Source organism: Argentina anserina, chromosome 4 (assembly GCF_933775445.1).
Source record: "Argentina anserina chromosome 4, drPotAnse1.1, whole genome shotgun sequence".
In the NCBI taxonomy this organism is placed as follows: domain Eukaryota; kingdom Viridiplantae; phylum Streptophyta; class Magnoliopsida; order Rosales; family Rosaceae; genus Argentina; species Argentina anserina.
In genome coordinates this window covers 13,828,523-13,848,071 of record NC_065875.1, presented here as the reverse complement: position 1 = coordinate 13,848,071, position 19,549 = coordinate 13,828,523, and the positions used below count along the sequence as shown (strand labels likewise).

Here is a 19,549-nt window from a genome sequence, read left to right as displayed (position 1 = left end):
GGTCACGAGCGGGGCTGCAGGGGTCGCAAGCGGGGCTGCAGGTGTCGCGAGCGTGCGTGCAGGGGCTGCGTGCGGGGCTGCATGCGGCTGCGATGCGGGGGCTGCAGGGGTGCATGCAGGGGTGTGCAGGGGCAGCGTGCAGGGCTGCATACGGGGCTGCTTGCGTGCAGGGGTAGCGAGCAGGGCCTGCAGGGGCTGCGATACGAGGATGCGGGGCTGCGGGGGTAGCAGCGGGGGGCTGCAACAACGGCGAGCAGGGGCTGCGTCGACGAGGAGATGCCGGAGGCCGGAGACGACGGCGGTCGGCGACGGAGAAGAGAAAAAATTTCTAGGGCTCTAAAAATTCAGGGTTTTAGAGCAACGTGCTGATAACGTGTTTCAGGATGAAATAATTGTGTATTATTGAATGATATGAGGGCCTATATATAGGCATTACAAAACCACAATCCTGTAGGATTCGGAGTCCTAATCTGTTACGGAGATGCTAATCTATCTCCTAACAAGAAACCTATTAGGCTAAGACACACATAAGGATAGAATAATAATTCTCCCGAAACAATTTTCTAATATTTTTAAAATTTTAAGAATCATTTTTTGCCCCTACCAGAAAATTGCATATCTGCAAACCCTATGTTCAAGGTTTATATATCAACCCATATCTTTGCTTCTTTGTTGACAACGTAATGGAATAAGATAAACAACTTAATTAATTTGACTCTATTAAGTGGAAATCTCTAGATAAATTCATATTTATGGGTTTTCTCTATGTAAGAACCCTAATATAAATTTAAAATAGTCATCTCTTTGTATTTCATACCTACATGAGATGCAATTAAGAAAGATGAGCAAATAGGGAACGATACCTCCAAGAGTTAATACCCAAAGATCAAATGTATTTTATTGAGAATTGCTCAAACATATAAACCCTAAACAAAATCACTGTATTATCTTCTAAGAGATTCAAGTTTCAACAAAAATCGTGGTCATTGCTTCAAATTAAGTCGATATAATTCTTTTAGATCTCAAATACTTCATAATGGTAAGGTAAAAAAACCATGAAAAAAGAAGAAAGATTAAAAAGAAATATAGAAATTTAAGGAAAACCATGAAAAGAGAAGAAAGATGAGGTTAAATTCATAAGTTTAAAGACCAAAGAGGAGGTGCAAATATCATTTTGAGAGGTATGCATAGAAGCTCTCATAATGGAAAAAAAAAATGAGGCTTCTTATAAAAAAAGTCACTTTTGACATCTGAAAATTAAAAAAAAAGTTAAGTAAGGTTTCAAAACTCTCTCTCTCTCTCTCTCTCTCTGAAAAAAAGCAACACAGCTTCTCAAAATCCCAATCAAGGCATCGGGGACATGTGATGTCGGAGGCGCGGGGACAACAGTGGAGGTGTGGGGACAATGGCGGGCATAACGTCAGTGACGCGGGGATGGGACAACTTCAGAGGCGATGTCAGAGGCACTGGGACATGAAGACATTGGTGGCGCGGGGATGAGTGGAAGATTACCCAAAAAATCCAATGAAGGAATAAAGAAGAAGGCTTTTAAGGGGTTGGGCATCTTACTCCGATTTCATATCACAGGAGCCGTGAGCCTCAAGTCATGGATCCATCGGATTGTCAAAGACTTTAATCCTAGAGCAACTGTGAGCCCAAAATTAAACTTCTTTGGTTTGCGTTTTAGGTATGGCAGTAGGTGTTTTGCGAACTTGTTGATGTGAACGAGGTTTCCCCAGGTAGTGTCGCGGCCTCATGGTCGGGAAAGATGATGATGTTGATAACATAGGTGCCCCATCAATTTTTTTTCTTTTTCAATCAATTTGTCACCGTATCTATCACATTAGCTGTCACACTACCCGTCACATTACCCCTCACAGTACAAAGTTAGTGTGACATATAGTGTGACCGGTAATGTGACTGGTAGTGTGAATATCAATTTACCCGTCATACTACCTATCACAGAACAATATTTGTGTGACTGGTGGTGTATTAGAGGGGAAAATTTCGTTGAGAAGTCTTTCCCACCAATAAAATACAGACTAGAGCGGAAGCTAACCCGAAACCAATATAACTTTTGACCTTTCGTTGACTTAACTCAGCGTTAACCATACTATCAATGTCACCCTTACCTTTTGTTGACTTAACCCAGCATTGACCATACTATCAACGTCGCCCTTTACCTGGTCAACGACTTAACCCAGCATCGACTACAAACTCGTCGAAAGCAATAACGAGAGCGAGGGGGAGTACCTGCACATAACTCTTTGACGCTCAAGTCAGTATTGTGCTCTACACTATTTAGAATAGCTTATATTTGTTTATCCTTACCTTGACATCTCCATCTCCCTTTTATAGGTGTTGCTAGGTCGGTGGACATTAACTACCACTTACTCTTTGACTCATTAACTATCTTCGGTTACGCTTCATTTAATCACCGACTAGCATTTAACCATCGACAACTATGTTGTATTTACTTGCCGATCATTACGGAACATTTACTCGTCAACCATTTTGGTTTCATTTAACTTCTCACTAAACATTCATGTCAACTTTCATTTATTCTTCCTTGATCGTCATTAATTTGGGTCTCATCATTTTCATAACCCCCACAATGCCCCCAAGTTTCTCTTTATACGACTTAGTCTAATGGGAAAACTTTTAAGTTCCTCCTTTTCTTCTACAAATGTCATCAACTACTAAAATATATGTAGTAATTAAAATGTCCTAGCCTTAGTTAATCTCGGGGCCGATGCTCAGCTCTCCCATAACATCGGTCTATCCCTTTGTCAAAGGTGTTTCATTCATGCATACACCACATTGGCAATGGATGATTAGCTTTGTCAAGGCTACCAACGACCTTTCTTTTGTCAACGAGACTTTCGACGAATCTTAAGATATCATTGACCACGTCTTTAACGCTTTCTCTTTCAAATATTGTCGATCATGCTTGCAAGTCTTTCTTCTTAAGATATCGTCGATAACACTTTCGAACCATTTCTCCTTGAGATATTGCTTTCAAGTTCTAGAATTATTGTCGACATTGCTTTCGAGCTCTAGAGACATCGTCACCAATGCTTTTGAGTTCTGAAGATATCTTCGACAACTCTTTCAAGTTCCAAAGTTTGTCAACCGCATTCTCGAGATCTATAGACCGTGTCTACATGTACATCGCTCACCAAAACCTCGTCGACATGAACCTTATTCTCAAGCTAAAAACCTCGTCAACATGCTCTTGCTTTCGAGCTAAAAACTTTATCGACATGCACCTCACTCTCAAGCTTAAAAACCCTATCGACATATACATCGCTCTCGAGAGCTTCACACACCGGCCTTTCCTTTAACTATCGACGAAGTTCCCCTTTTAAGACATTGTCAACAATTCTTTTGACAAAACTCTTCTTCTTCAAAAGGTATTGTCGATGAACTTTATATTGACAAATGCTTCTTCCCTTTCGACGGGTGATGACCATTCATACTTTCAGATTTCATGCTTCTGTTTTTCATATTTGTACCTAATAAAATTCATTCCTCCTGGAGATGCCATTTAACGATCCCTTTTCGAGATATAGAACCTCGTTAACAACTAACACGTCGAAGACGTGAACCAAAAAAATTCATTTAGACGACTAAATATTAAAAACGCTTTCGAATGACAAAAGCCTTTAGTCGATAGCCATAAAGCCTTATCGACGATTACCATGTCGACAATGCTTTTTGTACCTTTAGCTTAACCCACGTTGAATGCTCTAAGTCTTACCTATGGCTGATCGCTTGTCGCTCATCTTTTCCCTATGGCATTCTCTATCTCTTATATGCCCCCTAGTTTTGCTTTGTCGTGTGAATAATCTCAGCAACGAAGGAAAATAATCACAATGTCATGCCCCCTTGGTACATGTATAACACACCTCAATGAGAAAATCATAAACGATAATTCAAACAGGCACCTGCTTGTTTCACCAACTTAGAGTAACCGGGTTATCAACCTTACAAAATCAGACTATCAATAAATTTGGACTATTAGTTGCAAAAATTGTGCGATTAACTTTATAAAAACGGGCTACTATCCATAAAATTCGGTTTATCAATCTCATAAGATCATGCTATCAGCCATACAAGATCTGGCTATCACCCTTTCAAAGATCTGGCCACTGGCCTTTGAATAATCGGGCTAGCAGCCTTTCAGAGATCTGACCATCAGTCTTTAAATAATCGGGCTAGCAGCCTCTTATTGATCTGGCCACCGACCTTTCAATAATCAGGTAGCAGCCTTTTAAAGATTTGGCCACGGCCTTTCAATAATCGGGCTAGCAACCTTTCAAAAATCTGGCCGCCGGTCTTTCAATAATCGAATTAACAGCCTTTCAAAGATCTGGCCACCGGCCTTTCAATAATCTGGCCACTGGTCTGTCATTAATCAAGTTAATTGCCTTTCAAATATCTGGCCACGACCTTTCAAAGATATGGCAATCGGCCTTTCAATAATCTGGCCACTGGCCATATGTAATTGGTTGTCACACTTTTGGTTCATGTGTATCACATAACATTAGCACTTAAGTCGTTTATAACGTATCTCATGTTCATAACATTGTGTCATTTGTGACACCACATTTTTTGTTCATATCGTTGTCACATGTGTTCTTTATAACGTGTCACGTATATAAATAATGTAACACTCATTTCACGCATATATAGATGTAATAATAATAACAAATTACCAAACATTTTTAGTTTTTACCTGGGTTTTATTGGTCACACTTTTCGAAACCACAAACCTCATACCTCATGCCCCCCTTTGTCTTATGAGTAGGCTAATATCGTCATATTTCATCATCGACGTGCTTTTCTTCACTCATTTCAGGGATACGATTTCGTCACTCCCAATCATAAGTGACAAAATATGGATTCTGTTTGGTGCAGCTCTCGCCATTACTTTTTAGGAAAAAGTGTTTCCCACAGACGGCGCCAATTGTTAGAGGGGAAAATTTCGTTGAGAATTCTTGCCCACCAATAAAATACAGACTAGAGCAAGAGCTAACCCAAAACCGATATAACTTTCGACTTTTCGTTGACTTAACTCGGCGTTGACTATACTATCAATGTTGCCCTTACCTTATGTTGACTTAACTCAGCATTGACCATGCTATCAATATCGCCCTTTACCTGGTCAACGACTATAACCTCAGCATCGACTACGAACTCGTCAAGAGCGATAACGAGAGCGAGGGGGAGTACTTGCACAAAACTCTCCGACACTCGAGTCAATATTATGCTATACACCATTTAGAATAGCTCAAATTTTTTTATCCTTACATTGACATCTCCATCTCCCTTTTTATAGGTGTTGCTAGGTCGGTGGGCATTGATTTACACTTCATTTAATCACCGACTAACATTTAACCATCGACAACTATGTTGCATTTACTTGCCGACCGTTACGAAAAATTTACTCACCGATCGTTTTGGTTTCATATTAACTTTCCATTGAACATTCATGTTATCTTTCATTTATTCTTCCTTGATCGTCATTAATTCGGGTCTCATCATTTTTATAACCCCCACATGGTGTGACTAGTAGTTTAGCTAACGAATGTTTGTGTGATTGGTAGTGTAGCTGACAAATGTTTGTGTGACTGGTAGTATGACTGATAATGTGATTGGTAGTGTGACTGATAAGTGTAGCTGATGAATTTTTTGTGTGATTGGTAGTGTGTCTGGTGGTGTAATGTTCTGTACGACAACATAAGTGTCGATATTTGGATCGTATTAGTTGATTTGAGAAGTGTAAGATCACATAACAATAAACAAAGGTTCGTTATTTTCTGATTATATTTTCTTCTTCTTTTTTCTCATTTCTTCTTATCGCAACATAGTTACAGAAAGAAGTGTAACATGTAGTGTGACATGCTGAGAGAAATGTCTAAATATGCGAAATTATGTTAAAATTCAAATGAGATTGATATGAGTATGCTCAGAATGAATAGAATAATTAGAATTCGAAAACCTTGAGCTCCGATTTCGCTGAAATTGTTTGGAGCACCACCATGGACGGTGGCCTCCCCTTGCGAGGGTTGGAGTGAAGTGGGTGGAGTATCAAATGAAATAGAGGAGAGAGATCTTTCAAACAGTACCAACTATGCTCAAATTCATCGCATGATGACAAATTTATGGCCGAAATTAGAAGATGAATGAAAAATAAGAAGAGAAAGAGTATAAGAACGGACAAAATAATCTGGAAAATATTTAAAAAGTGATTGTTTTTTAATTTTGTGATTATTTTATAATTTCTAATTAAATGAGATGATTTTTTATAATTAGAAAAATTAATTGACCTTTTTATAATTTAGATTGTCATTTGGTACTAATTTATAATTTGTCCAAAAAAATATTCTATATGTCTTGATACCGTTGTATTGGGCTTCTTCGCAGCGGAGTTGGATGTAACCTTGGCTTACAGGACGGTGGTGCGTTTGGTTTTGCCCCGTCAGACATCCTCGGCACGGAGAGGTTTTTAGGGTTTTCCCTTCGATTGTTGTCGTTCAACATTATGATCTTGTGCATGTCTTCATATATGGTTTGTACTAACACGGCGCGGAGTTTCAAAAGGTGGCGCGGGAACAACAAGGCTGGGTCCTAGGCTCTAAGCCTTCGGCATAAGCTTCCCTGGTCCGGGCCTTTGCTAAGTTTATATGAAGGTGGTGGTGGGCTGGAGCTATATGTTTTGGTTTTCAGTTTGTCTATCTTAGGTGTAGTATGGCACTATGGCGTGGTTGGGGTATGTTTCTCTAGTCAAGGGTCTTCCATTCGTACGTAGGGTGGTTTCGGGTACATGTAAATGTTAGATTTTTCTAACATGTCGACTAGCTAGGAGCTTCATATTAGGGTTTTGTATGGTCAAAATAGCTTCGATTTAATTTGCTTAGGTTATCTTCGATCATTAGTTTGATTTATAAGTATTTTACGAGAATGAATCATGCTGTAATCTACTCTTATGATTAAATTTGATACGTAATAAAAAATCTCAAGATTATGAGTACTAATAATAATTGAATGAAAAATTGATTGAGGTGTTGATCATGTACGTTTTTAACACTATGACTTTACAAATATTAACATCATTTCAACAAATAATTCTCTTTGCATCAATGCTTCTTTCATTTGTGACTGAAAATTGGTGATTGATGTGGTCAAGGAGTCATCGAACCTTCTTGGAGACTTAACAAGATCGTTGAAGATATTCAAATTCCTGTCAAAGAATTTGAAGTGATCTAGGGAAGCAAACTTCATAAGTTCATAGCAGATGCCCTAGCGTACCTTGATCACTTTTCCTTGTCGTTCGTGTGGCAATATGCCAATATATATAAACTCACTACAAGACATTGAAACCGCGTTGTCAAAGAAATCAGTCTTTTAATACATGTTGTTAACCTTATTTTTTTTCTTACTTTTTCTTGTATTGACTAGATGCATGCCGTAGAGGGGCTTCAGCCTTCAGCCTCTTGAGTGAGCTGCATCTTTTTATTCTCAAATGTAAACATACCTCCTTAGTTGAATGGCCTAATGCCTCGACCTCGATCATGCCATATTGGAATAAGCTAGCCAACGAAAGAAATTGACTGCTGACTAGATATAGAAGAAAGGGCGACGAGATAGCGTGGGCATCCGATAATGAAATGTCATCACCTGTTGCATTTGCAACTTCTGCTGTATCTAATTTTCTTAGAAGGAATTTTCTTTAGAATAACTGCATGCACATAGAGATGGATAAATTCTGGTTCAACAAAGATTGCTGTTCCTATATCTTTTTTCCTCTTAATTGACTTCACCAATCAACGCAAAAAGGGCTGCTGCATGCTGAATTGCTGATATCATTCTTCTCTATGGGGTCAGTTTTTCAGCATATGCATCACACTTCGATATCCTACTCATGCTCTATTTTAGTCGTTCGCGATAGCAGTACCTGTTCGATCTTTCATGCATACAATATATTGATATGACTTCTTCAGGCTTGAGGTTCTGACAAAAGGAATCACTACCTATCTACCTTAGTACGCTCTCATGTCTCATCTCATCTTTTCATTATTAAGCTCGAACAGAGTATATAAGGTTTTTTTTTTGGGTTGAAAGATGAGTGAAAGGGAGTAAACCCCCCCCCCCCCCCCCCCCCCCCCACACTCTAATAGGTTAAATACAAATAAAAAGAAGAGAGAAACAAGAGAGGGACCAAACTAAAAACTCTAAACTAGCGAAATAATAAAACTATGAAAACTGAAATTTGAGGAAACTCAAAAAGTTACTATTATAGTGAGATATAATAAAAAGAAGAGGCACATTCCACCAAATTAATTGAGATAATTTCGTACCATAATTAGCTAAAGCATCTGCCACTTTATTCCCTTCGCGAAAATTATGAGAAGACCAAAATTTCATTTCTAATATGTACCGCAAACAATTACGCCAGCGAACTTGAAGTTGCCAAAGAACAAGCATAGGGGAACGCAAATAGTCTAGACAAGTGACGAATCAACCTCTAACCAGATGTGCTTCCAATCTCGAATCTAGGCAAGCTCAATAGTTGTTGTAACCGCCATCACATATGCTGCAATAGAACTTGGAATGTCAATATTAGAAGAAAAGGCGCTGATAACATGACCGTGGTAGTCACGAAAAACGGCGCCAAACCCTCCAGCACCCCCCTCATGAACAGAGTATATAAGTTTATGCATATAGGCCGCTCAAATTAAACCAGGCCAGGCAAATTCGATCAAGGCGGATCTAATAGTCGGAAACGATCGTTAGTGATCTATGATATACATTATCCTATACGTACGTACGTAGATCTTGCCAACAATAATTATTGACGGCAAGCATCCTCTATATCGGAATTCGGAAATACACTCGCCGGACAAATTCAAGACCATGCATGCAAGGATGGCTTGAAAAAACTATGCAGCTAGCCGAAAAGAATAACTACACATGAAACAACGTAGACCAAACAAACAAGAAGTTAAGGAATATTTACACGTACTGCAGCTGCAGAGCTTTCAGATTATCCCTACTTGAGTCGGTAATTATATAAATTACATATGCATGACTCACTCAGATATCTGAAAACAAAAAACAATTCTGCGCGCACAGCTTTATGAGAATCATGGGCGACTGCTAAGATATATAAAACATGTCACGGATTAATGCTTGCATGCGGCATGCCTCTTATTCAAGAACTTGTCTACTCTCCATCACTGTGTACGTTCACCATATTATACAAGATCGATATTAGAACTTGTCTAGATCTCCTGGTTATTATTTCTGTATGTAGCGTGATAATGTTCTGTTCATCCATTTTTTGGGATAGTATACTACTTCTCTGGGTCATTACTCATTACTCATTAGACAGATTATCGGTCAAACTTGTGTTCTTTGTTTGGATGTTCCCTCCAATATTTTTATACTTTTTTGTCCTTTCTTCTGGTCATGCATCTCCGACGGTTGAATCTGCATAGCATTCAACAGATATGTGCTATTTAATTTAGACCACTTACTGTCTTCCTCCCTCCCTTGCATTTCAAAAATACGAAAAAACCGTTGATCAGCTGGTCTTTCATTAAACCATATATAAGGTACAAATATTTTCTAATCTTATTCGATTGTTGGCCGGGAACCCTAATCTTTAGTTTTTATGGGTGTACGTATGTGTGTTAGTTTGTTATTGCTAATCAAAACAAGTCTAAATACGGAAATACCAATACAGTTGAAGCTTAAAGATCCTAAACAATGGCATGGCTCATTTAATTAGCTTAGTATATATAGAAAAATATAAGCAAAAGAGCATTGGTTCAAGCATTACCCCGATTTTCCACTGCAGATATTCATATAAACTAGATATGGTTGTTGATGCATATGCTTTCCTATGTACTATTCGTTTAGTAAACAAATGACATATAGCGCGCGTGCTCATAATTCGTTATAGGCATAAATGTCGATTTGCACCCTAAATTTGGCTGAAATTATCAATTTGCACCCCGAACTTGCATTTGAGTCAATTTACCTCCTAAATTTGATAAAAATTGCCGATTTGCACTCCATCCGTTAAATTTAACTGTTTATATCCAATTTTGCGTCACATGTCATGCATTTAAGGGGTAATATTGTCATTATATATTTATTCATATTGAATAATAAAATAAATTAATAAAATTACTTAAGAGGAACACTTGCTACAATGTTTGTTTTTTCGAAACATGTTATTGATTTATATATTTATTATTTTATGTGATATGGTATGTTAAAAGATATTAGAAAAAATATAAATAAATAAATACATTGAAAATTAAAAATAAATGTGTGTTCCGAGAGAATTACTATTCTACCATTGTGTGTGTCTTAGCCTTATTAGGTTTCTTGTTAGAGAGAGATTCGCATATCTGTAATAGATTAGGACTCTGAATCCTACGGGATTGTGGTTATGTAATGCCTATATTGGCCTCATTATCAATCAATAAACGGTCACATTCTGTTCTATTACGTCGTTATTATTCTCGTTTTGTTCATCCTCCAACAATGTGTACATATAAAAATATATTTATACACAACACACTATATTTGAATGGGTGGGTATATTGAATATATAATTCAAAGTAGGGTTAAGTAGGTAGAAAAAAAGATGTAAATAAATAATTTGATTAACAAAATAATCCTCATTTTAAAGAATATTTTATTTGTTTTAAAAAAAATATAAATAGAAAATGACAACATTACCCCTCATGTGCATGACATGTGACGCAAAATTGAATAAAAACAGTTAAATTTAACGGATGTGGTGCAAATCGGTAATTTTTACCAAGTTTAGAAGGTAAATTGACTCAAATACAAGTTCATGGTGTAAATCGGTAATTTTTACCAAGTTTAGGAGGTAAATTGACTCAAATGCAAATTCATGGTGCAAATTGATAATTTCAGCCAAATTTGGGGTGCAAATCGACATTTATGCCTTCGTTATATAAACTAGGATCGACAAACAAGATTATTGGATATACCAAACAATTTGTTGCTACCAATTTAGCGTATCAAGGTGTGTGCATGCCTTCATACCTTTCTGAATTTTGATGTAGGATTTTGGTTCCAGTCCTATCATACAAGGTTTTGAAGGACAAATATACCTTCCTTTCTGATTTCTGACATAGGATTTTGGTTCCAGTCCTATCCTGCAAGATACTGAAGGAGACAAAATGAATAATGAAACCCAAATCTATGGTAACAACTTTTGAGGTTTAGGCTACACAGCACTGAATTGTTTAAGACAAGGCAACATATATAAAGCACATGTATATACTAAGTCATCGTTAGGCCTAAGTTGATCGTCATATAATTAACGGATGCCCAGAATTTGGGTGGAGAACTGTCCATTAATTGTCATGTGCCTCATTTTAGTCTTTTTTTTTGGACGAATCATTTGTCTTTGCTTTTGCCTTTGCCTGCAGAAGCAGCCTGTTCATGTATGCAATCATACGCGTAGGTAGGCATTTCGTGTGGTTTATCAATTTCATTTAATTGTTTGTTCACATATGTAGCCTGCTTATGAATGCAATATATATATATATATATATATATATGCAACATTGTGACCTAACAATATGGGGAATTTGATCGAATTGGGACCTTTTAAAAAAGAGTACATAATGACATAATGTACGTATAGATCTATTGTACTCATTCGTATCACATCCTAATACGGCTATGTAAATCCTTCTGATCATAATATCTTCAGCAATTTTTCAAGTGGTTAGTGGTGTAATTAACTTAAAAATGAGTGATAAGTAAGCAACTTTTGTCATTTATTATCTATCTTGAGTTTTGAGCATATACAATGTGATTTTTCAGGAATCATAAAATCAATTAAGATGAAAAAGATCACTCAAAAGTCTCAAGCAAGTCAGAATCATGTTGCATGATAATCTAACACTACCTAATTGGCAGGTTAGGAACGAGTTGACCTAAGATAAAAAAGAATCAAGCCACGGTTGATTAGTAGTTGTCGATCCAAGTTGATATGGTGCAGACTGCAGGTTCATTTCGACCGAAGAAGATGGAGATAAATCCATCATTTTTGCACCAAACGTTTACCAAAATCTAATGAGCACGATCGATCAGGTTTTACCATCGATCATATCAAAGAAACATAAGACAAGACAAAAAAGAAGAAGCTATTATATCCATTTCAGAACATCCAATGATCAACATTGTAACATTACAGAAAAGATAATTAACATGACATTTGCATTTGATGACATTTGCACATACGCATAAATTTAGAGATAACCAAAGACAAACGAAGATAACGGTGTGTGATTTGAGCATTGTGCTACATAACATCAGAATTCCATAATAGAGCTGGGCTTACACGCCAAAAGAATAATAATAGAACATTTGAACCTAGATTACATAGCCACCAAGAAAAAATTTATGTTGATTAATTACTAACTGAATTCCAAAACACTGGTAGACCTGAAGGCTGAAGCCCGAAGGCTACATCTAGAAGGAGGAGGAGGACGACAGAAGAGAAAGAAAAAAAGCAGCTTAATTCTGAAGTTTTCCACAGAACACCATATTATAACTGCGAAAGTCTTTCACAAGATTTCCATGATGTGAGATATGAAATCAGTTAGTTTTTTTTCTATCCAAAATGAAAAATTTCAACATATTTAGTTCCCCATTTCTACCCACAAAACCATTAAAAATATCAGATCGACATATTTTAAAGCTGACCAAACCTAGTCAGTTGGGTCAAGTCCGATTGTCCCTGCAAGCTGTAAGTGAAGCCAACAGAGAGAAAGGGATTGATTTCTCCCGCAGCTCGTGATGAGATAAAAAAAAAGACAAGAAGGTGTTGAAGAGGTTGTCTTGTCATTTTTGGGTGTTTGTTTTTGGTCAATTGCCAATTTCAGTGTTGGGGTTTTAACAATGTTCTAAAAAAACGTTTGTCTAATCGGATATGTCCGGGTGTTTTTGTCAAAAAAAAATCTGTCTATGTGGATTCTAAGCAGGTTTGAGGCCTGTTTTGAGCGTGTTATGTGCTTGTCCACCCAGACGGGTTCTGGACAGTTTTATTTATATTTTTAATATTTTTTTATTTAAGATAATTCAAATATTTATTTTAATTTTTATATGCTATATAAAAATTAACAAAAAATTAAAAAATACAAACCGATTAATTTCCGCCTATGTCCCGACTGGTGTTTAGCGTTTTTTGTAGAACTTTGGGTTTTAAAGAGGTTAAAGGGACCTGAGGTTGAACAGTGAATCTTTGTTTGCCTTGTTGTCTCTAAGCGCTAGTCATTAGTCAGTAGTTGGGAATACACCTTGATGGTCTCTCCAAGGCTCTCTCTCTCTCTCTCTCTCTCTCTCTCTCTCTCTCTCCCCTTTTCCTCTCCACAAAAAACAATTAATCCAAATTCCTTCCACCAATTTTAACTTTCATTATATAACATAGAGATCACAGAATGACTCACCTCCTCCGCGCTCTCCTTCTCTCTCTCTCTCTCTCTCTCTCTCTCCCTCTCTCTCTCTCTGTTGTTTATGAGGGAATAGAGAGAAAGCAAGAAACATAGTATTGGGAGGAAAACTAGAAATTTGAAATTAGCTGCAAATAAAAACAAGGAATGAATGGTGTTATTGCTTCTGATGAGGACTACCCAGAGTTTGTTGAGGTTGATCCTACTGGAAGATATGGAAGAGTAAGCACCGATGCTCATGTTTTCATTGCCTTTATGGTGTTGTATGTGGATATTAGATTTGGGGTGTTGTTTTTGCCTTCATATTTCAATCCAATCTGATCAAGTTTGATTCTTTCTGCAGTATAATGAAATTCTGGGCCGAGGAGCTTCAAAGACAGTGTATGATTCCAATACCCTTTTCATGTTTATACACAAGTTTGTAACTTTATAGTTGTAAAGTATGAATTTTGTATTCATTGTGGTGTTTTATTGGTTGAGCCAGATATAGAGCCTTTGATGAGTATGAAGGGATTGAAGTGGCATGGAACCAAGTGAAGCTTTATGAGTTTCTGCGGCACCCTGAAGACCTTGAGAGGCTCTACCGGGAAATTCATCTCCTCAAGACCTTAAACCATAATCACATCATGAAGTTTTGCACTTCTTGGGTTGATACTGAAAACAGGAACATTAATTTTGTCACAGAGATGTTTACTTCTGGTACACTGAGGCAGTAAGTTCGTGTTCTTGCCTTTAGAACTTGTTGGTTGTTTAAATGTAGGTGTCTTGATTTGGTTTTAATGGAATATATAGGTATAGACTAAAGCACAAGAAGGTTAATATCAGAGCAGTGAAGCATTGGTGTAGGCAAATTTTGAAAGGGCTTAACTATCTTCACAGCCATGACCCCCCGGTGATTCACAGGGATCTCAAGTGTGACAACATTTTCATTAATGGGAACCAAGGTGAAGTCAAGATTGGTGATCTTGGCCTTGCTGCTGTTCTCCGAAAATCCCACGCGGATTGCTGTGTTGGTAAGTTTTCAAGCTTTCAATAGGTGAAAGTATATAAGAAGCTGCTGTTTACTTGCCATCAAACTAGCAATTTGGATAGTATTTTTACACTTTGAGATTATAGCTCATCTTTGGAACTATTGTTTGATAATCAGGAACACCAGAATTCATGGCTCCTGAGGTTTATGAAGAGGAATACAATGAGTTAGTTGACATCTATTCTTTTGGGATGTGCATCTTAGAGATGGTTACCTTTGAATATCCGTATAGTGAATGCAGCCATCCTGCTGAAATCTACAAGAAAGTTATCAATGTACGAGCTCAATTTTATTCATTTGCTTTTCCAGATTGTTTTTGTTTCCATTCCATCTCACCAAATGATTAATGTATCCACTTTTCATATCAGGGAAAAAAACCAGAATCCTTATACAAAGTGAAAGATCCTGAGGTGCGAAGATTTGTTGATAAATGCTTAGCATCTGCATCTCATAGGCTCTCAGCTAAGGAGCTTTTGAAAGATCCTTTTCTGCAGATTGATGATTATGGTTCTGATCTGAGGCCAATAGATTATCACCGAGATCTGTATGAAGTTGGGCCACTGATAAGGCAACCTTACTCTGAAGTACATCAAAGTAATAGTTCTGTGAGCAATGGCTATGCAAATTATCTTGGTTATGAACCTGAAAATGATTTGGATTACCATCCAGATGATTACAGAATGAGCGAAATTGACCTCTTCACTCAAGAGGATGAGCATCTGGGAGATATTGACCTCACAATCAAAGGGAGACGGAGAGAAGATGATGGCATCTTCTTAAGGCTCAGAATTGCAGATAAAGAAGGTGAAACTTTTGATCTAATTCGTCAAAGTATACTAATGACAGTCTTTTATATAACTTGTGCAATTAAACTAAAATTAATTTCTGTACAGGCCGCATTCGGAACATCTACTTCCCATTTGATATTGAAAATGACACAGCATTGAGTGTTGCTACAGAAATGGTTGCTGAGCTTGATATCACAGACCAAGATGTGATTAAAATAGCAGATATGATTGATGGTGAAATTGCTGCTTTAGTACCAGAGTGGAAGATGGGACCTGGTATAGAAGAAAGTCCTCAGTGCAGTAATGCAAGTATCTGTCAAAATTGTGCTTCCTATGGTTCCATTCTGGATTATGCATCACCAACCAGTCCAGGTTTTAAGCACCTTCAAGTTCTTCAGTGTTCTAAACATGGATCTGCTGCTGTTCATGGCCGGTTTGAAGAGATTACATATCAGGTGGAAGGATCAGAACAATGTCCTAAAGAATCAGGTCCGCTGGGAACATCAAGCCATTCTAATGATTTGCAGTACGCTGATATCTGGGCTCAACGAGATGGACCCGAGTCAAGCTCACAAGGTTCAAGAGATATTCCTTGTGATGAAAATCACGAGACTAAGGATGTGACTAACTTTGAAAGGGAAGAGAAGATTATAACTATGGACAATGCGAGCAACTCCAAAATACGAGACTCTCCTCTTTCAGAACAACATTCAACAACCTCTGATGCATTAGATGATTACGAGAATGAGCTTCGTCAAGAACTAAGATGGCTCAAAGCAACATATCAAATGCAGTTGAGGGGGATTAGGGATCAACAGCTGGGAATTGCCTCAAGCTTAAGTCCGGTTTCTGATCACTCGGAGCATAGGGAATCTAATGGATCATTAATACCTTTCCTTTCACCTAAGCAGGTGAAAGAGAAGAGACAACCTTCCCTAAGATCATTTTCTTCTGGGAAAGCTTTCAATTCATATTTTCCGGAAGATGCAGAAAAGAAAAATTTGGAAAATTCAGGTGTCCGGAATAGTGAGGCAATTGAAGGGGCTTATTACAGTCCTGAACAATTCGTCACTGCAAAGAGTTACTATATAGGATCATTGCTTCCTCAGTCTCTTCATAGGGCTACTTCTCTACCAGTGGATGCTATAGATGTTTAATGCTTGCCAACTTCTCAAAATATACTAGCAGCCAGTTCCTTTTTTCTTTTTCTTTCCACAGTTGAACTGTTGACATCAGTATGATGGATATATTAATCGATATTTCGAGTCTGATTTTTTGTAGAAGTGACCGTAATATATAGGTTGTAGGCTCTGTAATTTGAAGTTTGAAAACAATTCCAGGTATAAATTTATTCAATGTACATCAGTAACATTGCCTTCTGCAACTTCTATTGATATTAATCGATATTTCGAGTCTGATTTTTTGTAGATATTGTACCTGTGTCCGAAATTAACGCTGTTTTACGCTTCTTTTCCAATACCTATCCAAAATCGGTGTCAAATCCTTTTCACAAACTCAACACTAGATAACTAATCTTACATCCATTCTCTACCACTGATGCCAAACTCTGAAACCTTCCTACTACTCTCTTCTAGACCTCATTATATGCCAGTTGGTTGCATTTCCTTTTCAATTTTATGATATCCGACCTTTCCACTCCAGTAACCTAGTCTGGAGTGCACTATGGAACCTTTAATGATCTGGTTTACTTTTCCCACATATCCCTCCTAACACTTGCTTTACTTCAAGACAACTGTAGGGCGGTCCTCAAAGAACAAAAGTAGAAGGGTCCAGCTAGTTAGTTTGGCAGCTCTCCACTAGCTTAAATATCATGGTGAACCTTAACTTGCTGAGGCGCCATGTGATTCTTAGCATCAACCAATGTTTAAAAGGGCACAGGGGTGAGGCAAGGCGTTTTGTCAAAACCTCAAGTCTTGGAAGCCTTAAAGCTGCTGAGGCGTTTGAATTACTTAGTGATATTAGATTACATTTGAATTAACTAAAAACTCAATTTTTATATTTCTTATACAAATTAGGACATAAGCTAAAATATAAAGAATAAGTAGAATAAAAATTAATTAATTAATGTAAAAATATCTAAAATACTTTTTTTTCCGTGAAAATGACCAAATGTCACTCATAGATCTAACAAATTTCTCTCTCCTCATTTTTTTAGTTTTTTCCTGCAAATTTAAGTTTTCCGGCCAAACCACCGGCAATTTGGAGGTGAGCCAATATATAAAGTTGTTTCTTATGTCATGACCTTTTATTTAAGTACCATATTGCATATGTTTTGATAAATTTTGAATTTTCGAATTTTGCTCACCAAATACCACAGTAGCAGTTAGTTTCTCAATCGACAGTAGCAGTTAAATTTATAGTGGACAGTAGCATGTACCTTCCAAGTCGACAGTAACAGTTAAATTTATAGTCGACAATAGCATGTACATTCCAAGTCAACAATAACATGTGTCTTCCAAGTCGACATTATCAGCTAGTTTTTAACTCGACGGTAGCAGTTAGTTTTTATAAACAACAGTAGCAATTAGTTTTTATAATCGACAATAGCAGATAATCTTTTCATTGATAATAACAAACAATATGGGTCAAAGAGGGGTAAAAAAATAAAAATATTTTATGACATGTGGTAACTTGCCATCATTTGGTCTTTATTTGTAAATTTTAGTCATTATTTGCTTTATCAAATTAAGTAGTGAGTTATTTGTAAACTAAATTTTGTCTAGTACTTTTGAGTAGTTTGTTATTATAAATATTGAAATTATAATAAAATAAGTAAATAAATGTGGATAAAAGTACTTTTTAATTCAAATAAATAATTAAAATACATTAAAATTATACCTTCTAAATTAACAAACGTGTACATTGCATTCTCTCATTTTATTTTTTTCTCTATTTATCACTAGAGCTGTTAGATACGCGTCCACATCAATATTAAATTCATCTCAAGGCATGATATAGCGTGAAATGAGTCTTACAAATGAAGAAGAAGAAGAAGAAGAAGAAGATATATGCATGTTTCATTCTCATTATATTTCATTTTATAGGTATCTTCAAAGACTATAAATACATAATAATTAGTGCTATCTGAAACTCGATCATACCAATCATGCGTCTAACCTATTCTATTATTCTAACATAAGATATTAGAGAAAACTAAAAACATTAATGTCTTGTTGCAACTGTTCTTCAACACTAACATAAGTCCGAACAAAACTACGCAATCCCAAGATGTTGCTAATAGTAGTTGTAATGCTAATAGAAACTTTGACGAGCGTACTCGCTTCAACTTTTCATTTTTTAACTACATGTGGCTCAAGCATTTCACTCGGCTGCACTGGTCATTTGGGTCCAAGTGATAGGAACTCACACTCATTATAAGACACCGCAACAATAACATTGTTTGTGTCCTCCTTTGTTGATGAGTAGCGTCTTCTCTCACTTCTTTGAATTCCCGTTTCAATTTGTTACAATTTTTCTTCATGTGGCTTGGAAGACCACAATGATGACACTTTCCGTTGAGCATTGTTCTGCATTTGCTCATACTCTTTTCGTGACCTCTGGGTCCTTTACTCTTGCTCCTTCCTCTCCTATTCGCAACGAAGAATTGACTATTTTCTGAACTTGATGAAGAACTCCTTCTTGTTTCTTCGTTCAACATATTATCTTTAATATTTTTCATAGATAATACACCATTAGGAGCAGAATCACTTACAATAACAACAAATGTCTCTCAGTTATCTGGTAACGATCCGAGCAGCAGCAACGCTTGTAACTCATCATCAATATGCATGCTCATCGTGGCTAATTGGTTGAGTACACTCTGGAAGTTGTTGAGGTGCTTGGTCACTAGAACGCCTCCTCGATACTTCATGTTGACGAGCTCTTTAATGAGAAATGCTTTCTTGGCAGTGTCTTTTTCTCAAACAAGGACTCCAGCTTCAACCAAAACTCATGCGCGCTGGTTTCATTGGCAACATGGTGAAACACACTATCGTCCACCCATTCACGAATATGACCGATGACTTTGCGGTTCATCTTCGTCCAAATTGCTGGTGAAATCTCACTTGGCTTGCCATCGTCTCCCTTGATCGGCTCATGTAAATCTTTGCAATATAAAATATCCTCCATTCTTGGCTTCCAGGTAATCCAGTTGGAGTGGTTGAGTTTGATCATGGTACTCCATGATCCTTCCATTCTAA

The 19,549-nt window shown here is 37.2% G+C and overlaps 2 protein-coding genes across 2 annotated transcripts in view; both read left to right on the top strand.

Moving 5' to 3' along the window:
• Window positions 1–19,549, top strand: part of LOC126790341 (prefoldin subunit 2) — a 152,262-nt gene that overhangs the window by 30,368 nt on the left and 102,345 nt on the right.
• On the top strand, window positions 13,442–16,723 carry LOC126790325 (probable serine/threonine-protein kinase WNK9). Its single transcript, XM_050516519.1, has 7 exons — window positions 13,442–13,733; window positions 13,855–13,892; window positions 13,996–14,223; window positions 14,304–14,524; window positions 14,659–14,816; window positions 14,910–15,345; window positions 15,435–16,723. Exons 1-7 carry the CDS (start codon window positions 13,659–13,661, stop codon window positions 16,484–16,486), a joined length of 2,208 nt encoding a protein of 735 aa, XP_050372476.1. The 5' UTR covers window positions 13,442–13,658; the 3' UTR covers window positions 16,487–16,723.